This window comes from Heterodontus francisci, chromosome 23, assembly GCF_036365525.1.
Source record: "Heterodontus francisci isolate sHetFra1 chromosome 23, sHetFra1.hap1, whole genome shotgun sequence".
Taxonomy (NCBI): Eukaryota; Metazoa; Chordata; class Chondrichthyes; order Heterodontiformes; family Heterodontidae; genus Heterodontus; species Heterodontus francisci.
Genome location: NC_090393.1, coordinates 31,212,469 through 31,226,159, shown reverse-complemented (window position 1 = coordinate 31,226,159; position 13,691 = coordinate 31,212,469). Strand labels below are relative to the sequence as shown.

Here is a 13,691-nt window from a genome sequence, read left to right as displayed (position 1 = left end):
GGGGCACTTAAGCGACTCTTGGATAGGTTCATGGATGATAGTAGAATGAAGGGTAGGTAGTTAGTTTGATCTTAGGAGTAGGTTAAAGGTTCGGCACAACATCGTGGGCCGAAGGGCCTGTACTGTGCTGTACTGTTCTATGTTCTAATCCTTGGTAAAAGTCTCATATGATTGTTTTTTTTATTTATTGAACATTACAGCTTGGTTGGTAAGCTGGTTAAAGCATTGAGCAGCTGAATCAACCAGATCAACAAGATTAGATTCCTGATCTATGATGATTTAGGTTAGCTGGGGAAGTTATAGATTCACAGAGTTATACAGCACAGAAACAGGCCCTTCAGCCTATCGTGTCCATGCCGGCCATCAAGCACTTATCTATTCTAATCCCATTTTACAGCACTTGGCTCATAGCCTTGTATGCTATGGCATTTCAAGTGCTCATCTAAATACTTCTTAAATGTTGTGAGGGTTCCTGCCTCTATTACCCCTTCAGGCAGTGTGTTCCAGATTCCAACCACCCTCCGGGTGAAAGACTTTTTCCTCAAATCCCCTCTAAACCTCCTGCCCCTTACCTTAAATCTATGCCCTGTGGTTATTGACACCTTCGCTAAGGGAAAACGTTTCTTCCTATCTAACCTATCAATGCCCCTCATAATTTTGTATACCTCAATCATGTCCCCCTCAGCCTTCTCTGCTCTAAGGAAAACAACCCTAGCCTATCCAGTCTCTCTTCATAGCTGAAATGCTCCAGCCCAGACAACATCCTGGTGAATCTCCTCTGCAGCCTCTCCAGTGCAATCACATCCTTCCTATAGTGTGGCGACCAGAACTGTACACAGTATTCCAGCTGTGGTCTAACTAGTGTTTTACACAGCTCCATCATAACCTCCCAGCTCTTATATTCTATGCCTCGGCTAATAAAGGCAAGTATCCCATATGCCTTCCTAACCACCTTATCTACCTGTGCTGATGCGTTCAGTGATCTATGGAGAAGTCCACCAATGTCCCTCTGACCCTCTGTACTTCTTAGGGTCCTATCATCCATTGTATATTCCCTTGCCTTGTTAATCCTCCCAAAATGCATCACCTCACACTTCTCAGGATTAAATTCCATTTGCCACTGTCCTGCCCATCTTACCAGCCCATCTATATCGTCCTGTAATCTAAGGCTTTCCTCCTCACTATTTACGACACCACCAATTTTCGTGTCATCTGCGAACGTACTAATCATACCTCCTACAGTCATGTCCAAATCATTAATGTACACTACAAACAGCAAGGGTCCCAGCACCGATCCCTGCAGTACACCACTGGTCACACGCTTCCAATCGCAAGTTGCAGGGATATTACAATTGGCCTCAGCACAACAACTACTTGCATATATAGCACCTTTAATGTCGTGGAACATCCCAAAGCCCTTCACAGGACTGCTATCAAACAAAATGTGAAATCAAGCCACATAAAGGGACATTAGGATAGATGACTAAAACCTTGATCAAAGCAATAGGTTTTAAAGGAGTAACAAAATAGGAGAAAGATGGAGTGATTGAGGGGTTTAGGGAAGGTATTCTAGAGCTTAGGGCCTAGACAGCTGAAGGCAGGCCACCAATGGTGCAGCAACTAAAATCGGGAGAGATAAGAGGCTAGAATTTGAGAAGCACAGAGATCAAGGGGGTTGTAGGGCTCAAGGCAGTTACAAAGATAAGGAGGGTGGTGCCATGGAGAAATCTGAAAACAAGGATGAGAATTTTAAAATTGAGGCACTGTTGGACCAGGAGCCAACGTAAGTCAGTGAGCACAGGGGTGATGGGCAAACAAGAAGGTGTGAATTAGGATACAGGCAACAGAGTTTTGGATGAGCTCAAGTTTATGGAAAGTAGAATATGGCAGCAGCTAGGAGAGCATTGTAACAGTCAAGTCTAAAGGTAAGTTTAGAGCTAAAGGCATGAATGAGGGTTTCAGCAACAGACAAGCTGAGGTAGGGACAGAGATGGGTGATGTTACAGAGATGGAAGTAGGTAGGGAGGCAGTACAGCAAAAGCTCACTAGATTGATTCCCAGGATGAGAGGACTGTCCTATGATGAGAATCTGAGTAAATTGGGCCTATACTGTCTGGAATTTAGAAGAATGAGAGGTGATCTCATTGAAACATACAAGATTCTGAAGGGGCTTGACTGGGTCGAGAGAGGTTGTTTTCCTTGGCTGGGGAATCTAGAACATGGGGGCGCATGTTCAGTCTCAGGATACTGGGTCGATCATTTAGAACTGAGAAGAGGAGAAATTTCTTCATTCAGAGTTGTGAATCTTTGGAATTCTCTATACCAGAGGCTGGTGGATGCTCCATTGTTGAGTATATTCAAGGTTGGGAAAGATAGATCTTTGGTCTCTCAGGGAGTCAACGGATATGGGGAGCAGGCAGGAAAGTGGAGTTGAGGCAGACGATCAGCCATGATTATAATGAATGGTAGAGTAGGTAAGAAGGACAGATGTTCTACTCCTGCTCTGTTTCTTATGTTCATGCTACATAGCTTTTCGTCCTTATACCTGGGATCTAAACTCAGGCAGAATACAGAAAAAATTTCCAGTCTCTGAAAATGCTCCCCTATAAACCACACTGGAGGGTGACTGCAAATATCGAACAGCATTGGGTATCATTAACCTGTTTCTACAAATGCAGTAATGCATTTGTAAGGGCGGCACAGTGGCGCAGTGGTTAGCGCCGCAGCCTCACAGATCCAGGGACCCGGGTTCAATTCTGGGTACTGCCTGTGCGGAGTTTGCAAGTTCTCCCTGTGACCGCGTGGGTTTTTGCCGGGTGCTCCGGTTTCCTCCCACAGCCAAAGACTTGCAGGTGATAGGTAAATTGGCCATTGTAAATTGCCCCTAATGTAGGTAGGTGGTAGGGAATATGGGATTACTGTAGGGTTAGCATAAATGGGTAGCTGTTGGTCGGCAGAGACTCGGTGGGCTGAAGGGCCTGTTTCAGTGATGATTATTTATTTGTTTAGAAATACAGCAGTTAGTAAAATGGAAACATTATTAAATTTACTGTTTATCGTATACCAAGAGACTCAAAAGAACCATCTAATGACGAACTACAGAAACTTCTACCAGGAAGTTGGTGTTATCTTACAAATCATGTCACAGTCCTCAATTGAGGTTGTCATCCTTAATTGTTTTAAAAATACTTTAATCTCCTCACGCATGAGCTATCCCTGACAAAAAGTCAACAGGCTGGTAACTGTTCTTAAAAAAAAAAAATCAGTCAATAGAAGGCACCCAAGTGGCTTATAGTAACTCCCTCCAATTTCCCCTCCTCCCTCTTGAAGAAACTTCCAACCTCCACATTGTCCTCCTGACAGCAGCTTAGCTGAAGCCAGAAGCACATATGTAGAACTACAGGCAGCCACTCATACAAAGAAAAACTTGCATTTATATACTGCCTTTCACGACCACCATCTCGGAAGGCCTCAGCTTGTTGCACAATATGTCACCTCCCTGCCAATGGTTTTTTGTATTTAACAATGCTGTCCAGTTTGAAGAAATCAATTTGATGCATTGGATCTACAGCAATTGTCAGCTTCAATCAAGCAAAATCATGCATGATCTAGTACATTTAGACTGACATTAGCAATGCCACCAATATAGTGTTTTTCAGCATTTAAAACAAAATTATTAATTTGACATTTATGGCAGTTTGTCTTACTCTTATGGTTGGGTTTTATTATTTTCAATAAGCTTTTTGGATGCAGCAACTCTCATAACCTAATGGAAGCCTGATGCCAGCACATGGAGGCTATACATGTATTAACCATGCACTTTTTTCTATTCCATTTTCTTCCCCGTAGTCTACTTGTCACCACATCCTTCCTCAGCTGCAAATTAGAAGGATCTGATTTTCTAATGGCCATCAATGTGACAATTTTATCACCCAGCAGGTACAGCTCAAACAGTATCAGTTAGCATTTGACAAGAGTCTTGAACAAGTGCAAGGAGCTCATGACGTTCTTTGTCACTAAGACTGAAATCACCTCTTTAGCTGCCTCTGCTGCTTCCACCCCTTCCTGTTGCCCAAGCTAAATCTCCCCATAGGTCTTTGTTATTGCTGTCAACCAGCGTCTTTCTCTAGATTCTCCATCTCCCTTAATCCTCTCCCTGAGCTCATCTTGTCCTTTAGACCACCTCTCTCCTGTTCTTTTATCCCAATTTCCATTAAATTGATAACCATTCAACTTTCCTGACATTGCAAATGATTCCCTCCCCTTTAAGTACTGTACCCCTCCCTTTCAAAATTTGTTCATCACCCCTTCAACTTTTCTGTCCTTGCGTTTAGCACCACCCCCCCAACCCCACCCATCAACCTCTTTCTCCATTCCAAAGTTTCTGAACATGTTTTTGGCTTCCAAATCTGTACATATCTTTCCCACCACTCCATTCTTGAATCTCTCCAATCAGATTACCAGCCCTCCCACAGCATTTAAATAGCCCTAACCAAAGTGACAATTTGCGTTCTTGGTGACTATGACCATGGCCCACTATGCATCCTTTGACACAACTGACTAAATCCTCCTTCTCCAATGCCTCTCCTTCATTGTCCAGCTCAGAGAGACTTTACTTGCTTGAATCTGCTCTTACCTATCCAATTGTAGTTGGAACATCTCCGAAAATGGCTCATTTTTCGTTACCTCTAGAGTCCCCCAAGGATCTATACTTGGCCCTCTCCTCATTCTCATCCGCAAGCTATCCCTTGACGATAGCTTTTGACATGGAGTCGGTTTCCACATGTATGCTGATGACACCCAACTGTATCACTCAACCACCTCTCGGAAGTGGCAGCACCTCCCTCAATCTCCTCAACGGCCACTGTGTTGTCTAACCTTGAGTAAACTCCAATTTCTGCCAGTTAAAACATCTGGACCACCAAAATTACTATCTTTGGCACCTACCACAAACTCTGTACCCTTGCCTTTGACCTTATCCTGTTCCCTGCCAAAACCTAAAGGTGAAACAGACTGTGTGGAACAAGTGTGTCCTAGCTGACCCTGGACAGAGCTTCTGGGCTCATATTCTTTTAAGCATAAAAACCACCTACTTTCACCATCGTCACATTTCCGCCTCGGTCCTATCTTTGCCCCTGAAACCATCAACAATGCCTTTGACACCTCTAGACTCAACTATTCCAAAACTGTACAAAAGCAAAACCCTGTGAATGCTGAAAATCTGAAACAAAAACAGAAAGTGCTGGAAATACTCAGCAGGTTAGGCAGCCTCTGTGGAGACACCGGTAGGCTCTCTGCTTCTTCCTTCAACGAAGGCCCAGCCAGGCTCCATCCACCTTCACCCTCCTCCGCCTTGCTGACCTTCTCACATTGAACATCATCTCCTTTAACTTCATTCATTTCCTCCAAATGAAAGTTGTTGCGATGGGTCCTAGCTAAGCCTACTTTTCTGAGTTATCATGTGGAACATTCCTTGTTCCAATCCTACTCAGGCCCCCTCCCTCACCTCTTTTTCCAGTGCATTGATGATTCTATCAGTGCCATTTCCTGCTCTTGCCTTGAACTGGAAAATTTAATCAACTTTGCTTCCAATTTTCACCCTTCTCTCATCTTCACAAGGTCCACCTACGACTCTTCCCTTTCCTTCCTCAACAGCTCTGCTCAATTTCTGGGGATAGGCTGTCAATGAATATTCACTATATGCCCATTGACTCCCACAGATACCTGACTACATCCTTACACCTCGCTTCCTGTAAGGACTCCATTCCATTCTCCCAGTTTCTCTGTCGCGTTTGTTCTGATGATGTAACCTTCCACACCAGCTCTTCTGATCAGTCTTCCTTTTCCTTCAACTGAGGATTCCACCCACCATGGTTGACAGGGCCCTTGACCGTGTCCGTCCCATTTCCCGCACTTTTGCTCTCAACCCTTCCCCTCCCTGCCAGAACCATGATAGAATTCTCCTGGTCCTCGCCTTCCACTCGGCAACCTTCATATTCAATGGATCATCCTCCGCTATCTCCAGCGTGATACCAACAAAGACATATTCCCCTCCTCTCCCCTTTCAGCATTACAAAGGGACCGTTCCTTCTGTGATACCCTGGTGCACGCCATCATACCCAACACCCCCTCCGCTTCTCATGGCACCTTTCTATGGAAGTGCCCTTTTATCTCCTCTCTCCTCACTGTCCAAGGCCCCAAAAACTCCTTCCAGGAGAAAGAGCTATTCATGCGTACTTCTTTCGATTTAGTATACTGTATTCACTACTCACAATGCGGCCTGCTCTACACTGGGGAGAGCAAACGCAGATTGGGTGACCACTTTGCGGAACACCTCTGTTCAATCCGCAAGCATGACCCTGAGTTTCCAGTCGCCACCTTGCTCTCACGCTGACCTATCTGTCCTTGGTCTCCTGCAATGTTCCAACAAAGCTCAGCGTAAACTCTAGGAACAGTAATTCATCTTTCGATTATAGACTCTACATGCTTCCAGACTCTCAACATTGCATTCAACAATTTCAGACTGTAATCTCCGCCCCTATTTTGTTTACTTTATCTTTGCAGGTTTTGGTTTTAGTCTTGTTTTTACGTTTAGACAGCAGCTGTTCATCATTCTGCCATTCACACCTTTAGACATCTTTTGTTTCTTTACTTGTCCCATTACCACTCCCTTTGGCCCTACACCATTAACTCTTTTGTCATTTAATCTCTCCTGCCTTCCCTTTTGTTCTTTACCACCCTCCTACCTTTCACTTGCTTAAAACCTATTACACCTCTAACTTTTCTCAGTTCTGATGAAAGGTTACAGACCTGAAACGTTGCACAAATGCTGTCAGACCTAAGTATTTCCAGCATTTTGTTTTTATTCCAAAACTGTCCTCATCAGCCTCCCAACTCCGCCCTCCATAAACTCTGCTGCCGATATCCTATCCCATACCAAGTCACATCAGCCCCTGCTTGCTGATCTACACTGTCTACCACAACTCCAATGCCTCAGTGGTGTTTCCCCTCCTTATGTCTGCAACCAGCTGCAGCCCTACAACCCACACCCACCAGATACTCTATTTGTCTGATTCTGGTCTCTTGTGCATCTTCACAGGCTGTTATGTGAAGCAAGGGAGGAGACAGTAGGGGCTCTGAAACAAATTTTCAAATCCTCTCTGGCCACAGGAGAGGTGCCAGAGGACTGGAGGACAGCGAATGTGGTACCATTATTCAAGAAGGGTAGCAGGGATAAACCAGGTAATTACAGGCCAGTGAGTCTAACATCATTGGAAAAATTTCTGAGAGACAGTATTAATCTCCACTTGGAGAGGCAGGGATTAATCAAGGATAGTCAGCATGGCTTTGTCAGGGGGAGATCATGTCTAACAAACTTGATTGAATTTTTTTGAAGTGATGACTAGATGTGTAGATGAGGGCAAGGCAGTTGATGTAATCTACATGGACTTCAGTAAGGCTTTTGATAAGGTTCCGCATGGAGATTGGTTAAGGTGGTAAGAGTCCATGGGATCCAGGGCAATTTGACAAATTGGATCCAAAATTGGCTTAATGGCAGGAGGCAGAGGGTGACGGTCGAGGGCTGTTTTTGCGATTGGAAGCCTCTGACCAGTGGTGTACCACAGGGATCGGTGCTGGGACCCCTGATTTAGACCTGAATGTAGGAGGTATGATCAGTAAGTTCACAGATGACACGAAAATTGGTGGTGTCGTAAATAGTGAGGAAGAAAGCCTTAGATTACAGGACAATATAGATGGGCAGAGCAGTGGCAAATGGAATTTAATCCTGAGAAGTGTTAGGTGATACATTTTGGGAGGACTAACAAGGCAAGGGATACGTGCCTTTATTAGCCGAGGCATAGAATATGAGAGCAGGGAAGTTATGATAGAGCTGTATAAAATGCTGGAGTACTGTGTACAGTTCTGGTTGCCACACTATAGGAAGGATGTGATTGCACTGGAGAGGGTGCAGAGGAGATTCACCAGGATGATGCCTGGGCTGGAGCATTTCAGCCATGAAGAGAGGCTAGATAGGCTAGGGCTGTTTTCCTTAGAGCAGAGAAGGCTGAGAGGGGACCTAATTGAGGTATTCAAAATTATATGAGGGGCATAGATAGGGTAGATAGGAAGAAACGTTTTCCCTTAGCGGAGGTGCAATAACCAGGGGGCACAGATTTAAGGTAAGGGGCAGGAGGTTTAAGAGGGGATTTGAGGAAAAAATTTTTCACTCAGATTGGTTGGAATCTGGAACACACCGCCTGAAGGGGTGGTAGAGGCAGGAACCCTCACAATATTTGAGTAGTATTTAGATGAGCACTAAAATGCCATAGCATACAAGGCCAAGTGCTGGAAAATGGGATTAGGATAGGTGCTTGATGGCCGGCACAGTCATGATGGGCCGAAGGGCCTGTTTCTGTGCTGTACAACTCTATGACTTTACCATTGGCAGTCATGCCTTCAGCCACCCAGTGCCAAACCTGAATTTCCTAGCTAAACCAAACTGCCTCCTCGCCTCCTTCCTCTCCTTTAAGACACTCCTTAAAATCCACCTCTTTGGCCAAGCCTTTGGTTACTCCTCTTAATGTTTTTTCTTTGGCTGCATCAATTTTATTGATGCTGCCCCTGTGCATACATCGGATGTTTTTCCACTGCACTGCATAAATGCAAGTTATTGTTGTAAACCAAAGATAGAGTGCTACCTTTCTGCCACTTAGATGGCCTTAATGAGATGTGAATTAACAAGGCTCCTTTTGGTGTTCAACAATACGGTGTTGAACGGTCTTGATAAGGTAAACGTGGAAAGGATGTTTCCTCTTGTGGGTGAGCCCAGAACTAGGGGGTACCATTTTTAAAATAGTGGTTGCCCTTTTACAACAGAGATGAGGAGAATTTTTTTCTCTGAGGGTTATGCGACTTTGCAACACTCTGCCTCAGAAGGTGGCGGAGGTGGGGTCATTGAATATTCTTAAGGCGGAGGTAGATAGATTCTTGTTAGGCAAAGGAATCAAAGGTTATCAGGGGTAGATGAGAGTGCAGAATTCAAAACACACAGATCAGCCATGATCTTATTGAATGATGGAGCAGGCTTGAAGGGCCGAATGGCCTACTGCTGCTCCTAATTCGTAATTTTTATATTGGCACAAAGTTTATACCACCCCATAATAAACCTCAAATGTCAGGAAGTGTGGAATGTCCCACGTCGTTCATTATATATTTTTGATGATTAAATTAAATTGTGTCTAGTAGGACAAGTAACATTAGATAGGAAGATATTGCTTTCAGTCAAAGCAGAAAGGAGTTAAAACCCTCAGAGCCTACAATGTACACTCGTAGGCAGATGATTATTACCTCTTAACTGTGCTGTTGTTTTAGCATTCACAATGACCCCTGAAATCTGTAGCAACTAAAAGTTACATTGGCAAAATGACAGCCTTGTACATAATAAACAGTGGTATACTCTTAAAGCCATTAAGAAACTACCTCAATAAATTAGCACAATTGATCATAAACTGTGGTAGTATTAACATACAAACTACCATGTATTAAACTATGCAACAAGACTGGGTGCAGGATTTATCCCACGAGTGGGCAGTTATAAATAATCCAAGTGTCACAAGTATAAGCAGGTTGTGCAAAATCACACACGTGAATGGATTAAGTTTTGTATTTTAATTCAACAGGTATGCACATTATATTTTACTAATCAATTTAATATACCAGAGCTAGTATAAAATCTTGGGAGGTGGCTTTTCTGACATTGAATCCAGTTCCTGGAATATCAAAGTTAGCAGTTATGAACAGGCCCAATAGAATTTTTGGTCACTGAGCTTACTGACCATTCCAATTCCCCATCTGACAGTAGACATATTATTAAAACAAATAAACTGCAGAGCACAATGGGAGATGCAAGATCAGTTCTCTTGTGCTACAGTGGGACCAGGCACTTTCCCATCCAGAAGCAGGAAACAAAAAGTCTTCATGCCTTTTGCTGGTGCCTTGCTCAGAAGAGCATTTCCAGATCCCTGGGAAATAGTTCCCTGCTCTGCCAGACACATGGTGTGAATCCAAGGGAAAAAATACAGGGATTCCTACTTGAAATGGGAAGCAATCCATAATTCAGTTAGTTCAGTTAAAAAGACACAGGGACAGCTGCTATAAGAAATAGAAAAATATCACACTGCACAGTAGAGGCTGTTCTTTTAATGTTTGTGTGAATCCATATTGGTGGGCTAAAGTACAGGCTTTGTTTTAAGGCATGCTTGAACCCAAACTGGAAGCAAAAAGTGGAAGTGTTCTACTCATCACTACTGATGCTCCTTAATTCACAAGGGCAAATTCAAACCAAACAACACAAATTTAAAATTAGCAATTGATATCTATTTAAAAGCTAGTAACAACTCTTATGGATCGAAAAATGTACTTGGCAACAAAATAGACAGACACAAATGGTTTACATTTCAACATGAAGGAAGCTCCTCACACTGCAGCACAGTGCATAATAATTATAATTCATACAAAAACTAGAACTTGTTTTTACAGATTGACTGGCTTACTCACAGTGCCATTACTGCCAGTCAGTTTACAACAACAATTAATTATAATTCTGTACAAAATTACAAATTCAGCATTTGAAAATGTTAACTTAATCTGAATTAGTTTGTTTACAGGAATGTTTTTCATTCTTTTGAGGGTCACAGTCCCAAACAACATGTTGATTAAGCTACATTCTCAGGAACATTTATATGTCTTGCAGCATAGCTAACTTGCGCATCCCACCGCTGTTAAACTCCAAATGTGCAAAGACAGCTGCCCAATAATTGATGATTTGCAAAACAACCCATTTACAACAACTATTGAGAATTGGAAAACCACTTGATTTTGGATTTCTAGATTTTTTTTATACTAGAACTAGGATAGCAAGGGTTTTGCTGCTTCATTTTTCTGTGATCCTTGCCTTAGGCCACGAGTGGGAATAGACGAGTATAATCCTGGGCTCTTGTACAACTTGTGTATAGTAGCAAAGTAATTTACCTAATCACATATCCACTGAAGCATGCCAACTGCAAATCTAAGCAAAAGTACTTTCAAACAAGAAGTATTCCTGCTTGGGAACGTGATTCCAACATGGCATGTGGTTTTTATTCCAATCAATGATCTGCTTTTTATGTCTCAATAAACTGCTTTTGTTTTTATCAAATATTTTTTAAAAAAAGGATCCTAACCACACGCTGAAGGAGTCTAGCTGCTACAGAGTCTTTTCCTTGCCCTTCACCTGTGTTATGGGCTATATTTGCACAAAACAACACTGCCACTAGCTTTTACTTTTAAATGGATATTGATTGCCAATTTTAACTGACAATAGCATGGTCATTGTATTTGTCCTGCTTGTGAATGTATAACCTCAGTTTTTGATTTTTCTTTATGTTGCCTGGTCTATACAAGGATATCACTTTAGGGATTGTTTACAACTTTCACAATAATTGTTATATCACTTGCCTGTGTTTTCCATACACCTTGGTGTATAATTTCCTTCTTTACTCTGCAGATAGGGAAGGGACCTCATGCATTACAGTTGACCTTAAAACCCTAAAGGCACTAGAAGCTATACATACACAAGTGTTTTTTCAATAGTTTTTTTCTTAAGGACCACAGTATCAAAGTATTGCTTGAAGGATGCTCTCAAAAATGCTACCAGAAAGTGAACCAGTGTCAGAGTTTGAATCTGTGCTTGCAATTCCAAACACAGTAACCAACCTCAAACTAGGCAGTTGTTAGTGGGGAGGGAATGAGTTCACTGTCTTCGAGCAGAAGGTTTTGTTGCTGAAAAACAGCTTTCAAAAAATCCAGAGCTTATCAGGGCACAGTAAAGTTGGTCATGACTAAGCAACTACAATTTATTGGCCTCCAGCAGGTTCAATAAAGCTTTAACTGGTCACCAGCAATTCTCATAGGTCATCAGGTCCAGTGTCTTCCAGTTAAACCCTTTGAATCAGACATCGCCTTATATACTTATTATCAATACTTATCCATCAAAGTGCCTGTCCTGGATTTATCCTTTAGATGAGCTAACAGCTTTGAAGGATGAGTAAAAACACATCTTAAAAAAACCTAATACAAAAGCAAAATACTGTTGATACTGGAAGTACTCAACAGGTCTGGCAGCATCTGCAGAGAGAGAAAAAAACAGCTAACATTGCAGATCACCTTTCTCCATGGATGCTGCCATACCTGCTGAGTATTTCCAGCATTTTCTGTTTTTATTTTTTTTTAAAACTTGTTCTTTACACACTACCTGCGTTTGTGGGGTTGAGGGAGTGCCGCCACCAGCTGGTCTCACTTTAGTTGTCTTACTCAGAGCCTTCTTCTGCTGTAAAGCGATTTTATACTTGGATTCAGCATTACGATATTCCTTATCATGAAAGAGAGAATCTGCATGGTAGACAAGTAGCTGATACTTCTGCACTGGGGAGAATAACTCTCTAAGAGCAAAGAACAAACAAAGTAGAATTAGTGCATCCGTGAAACAACTTGTACTCCTTATTTGGTAGACATTTTTGAGGATTTTTCTTGTACGAAGGGAAGAAGGTTGGTTACCAATATCACTTAAAATTACACAATTTTTTCAAGATAATGTTATTTCATAATAAACCTAATGTCAACTTTCTTTTTCATTTCCCTTTAGAACTTAGCCAGATTTAGAATCGTATGCATTCCTGCCAAATGCTGCCTCAGTTTCTCCCTCTTCATCCCCACTAGTGCACACAGTTGTCCAGAAAATTTTAAAATACTTGTTTCCCAACTGATTGATTTTATAGGCTTCTGGGGCAATAGGTAGAGCAAAACAGTAAATACTAATCAAGTTACAAGGGTAGCAGAACACTGTGCTGCTCTTTTAATGGGGATTTTAACTATCTTCATTAACTGGTTTGATAATAGGCATTTAAATTCAGAGCAAGACAAGACTGAATTATTGTTGATACTGTCCATTATTGCTTCCTTATTCAATATGTTTGAGTACATGAGAACATTTATTAGAGTTATTAGATTTAGTACTTAGCAGTAATCCTGAGATGAAGTGAAAATTTAATTGTTGCATTTCAAATGGATGACAGAAATTAATGCTACTGATTAATGTTGTACCAAGCGCTAAATTTTCACATTTTTGTTTTATTCATTCACGGGATGAGAGTGTCGCTGGCAAGGCCTGCATTTGTTGCCCATCCCTAGTTGCCCTTGAGGTGGTGGTGGTGAACTGCCTTCTTGAATCGCTGCAGTCTGTGTGGTGTACACACACACGCACAGTGTTGTAGGGAAGAGAATTCCAGGTTCTGGGCCCGGTGACACCAAAGGAACGGCAATATAGTTCCAAGTCAGGATGGTGTGTTAGTTAGAGGGCAACTTGGACTTGATGTCCCCATGGATCTGATGTCCTTGGCCTTTTGGTAGTAGACCTCGTGGGTTTGGATGGTGCTGTCGAAGAAGCCTTAGCAAGTTGCTGCAGTTCATCCTATAGATTATACTCACTGCTACCACTGTGCGTCGGTGGAGGAAGAAGTGAACTAAAGTGGTGGATGGGGTGCCGATCAAGTGTTTTTTTTTTCTTCCTTCATGGTATGTGGGCATCGCTGGCTAGGACAGTATTTACTGCCCATCCCTAATTGCCATTGCCGTGGTCAGTGCTGCTGGAGGGC

The 13,691-nt window shown here is 42.4% G+C and overlaps 1 protein-coding gene across 2 annotated transcripts in view; it reads right to left on the bottom strand.

Annotated features, from left to right (window-relative positions):
* Window positions 1–13,691, bottom strand: part of anapc7 (anaphase promoting complex subunit 7) — an 82,101-nt gene that overhangs the window by 42,900 nt on the left and 25,510 nt on the right. For both annotated transcript variants that reach the window (XM_068054983.1, XM_068054984.1), the window contains exon 2: window positions 12,293–12,479. In XM_068054983.1, coding sequence (XP_067911084.1) covers window positions 12,293–12,479 — 187 coding nt within the window. The remainder of the gene's footprint in view (window positions 1–12,292; window positions 12,480–13,691) is intronic.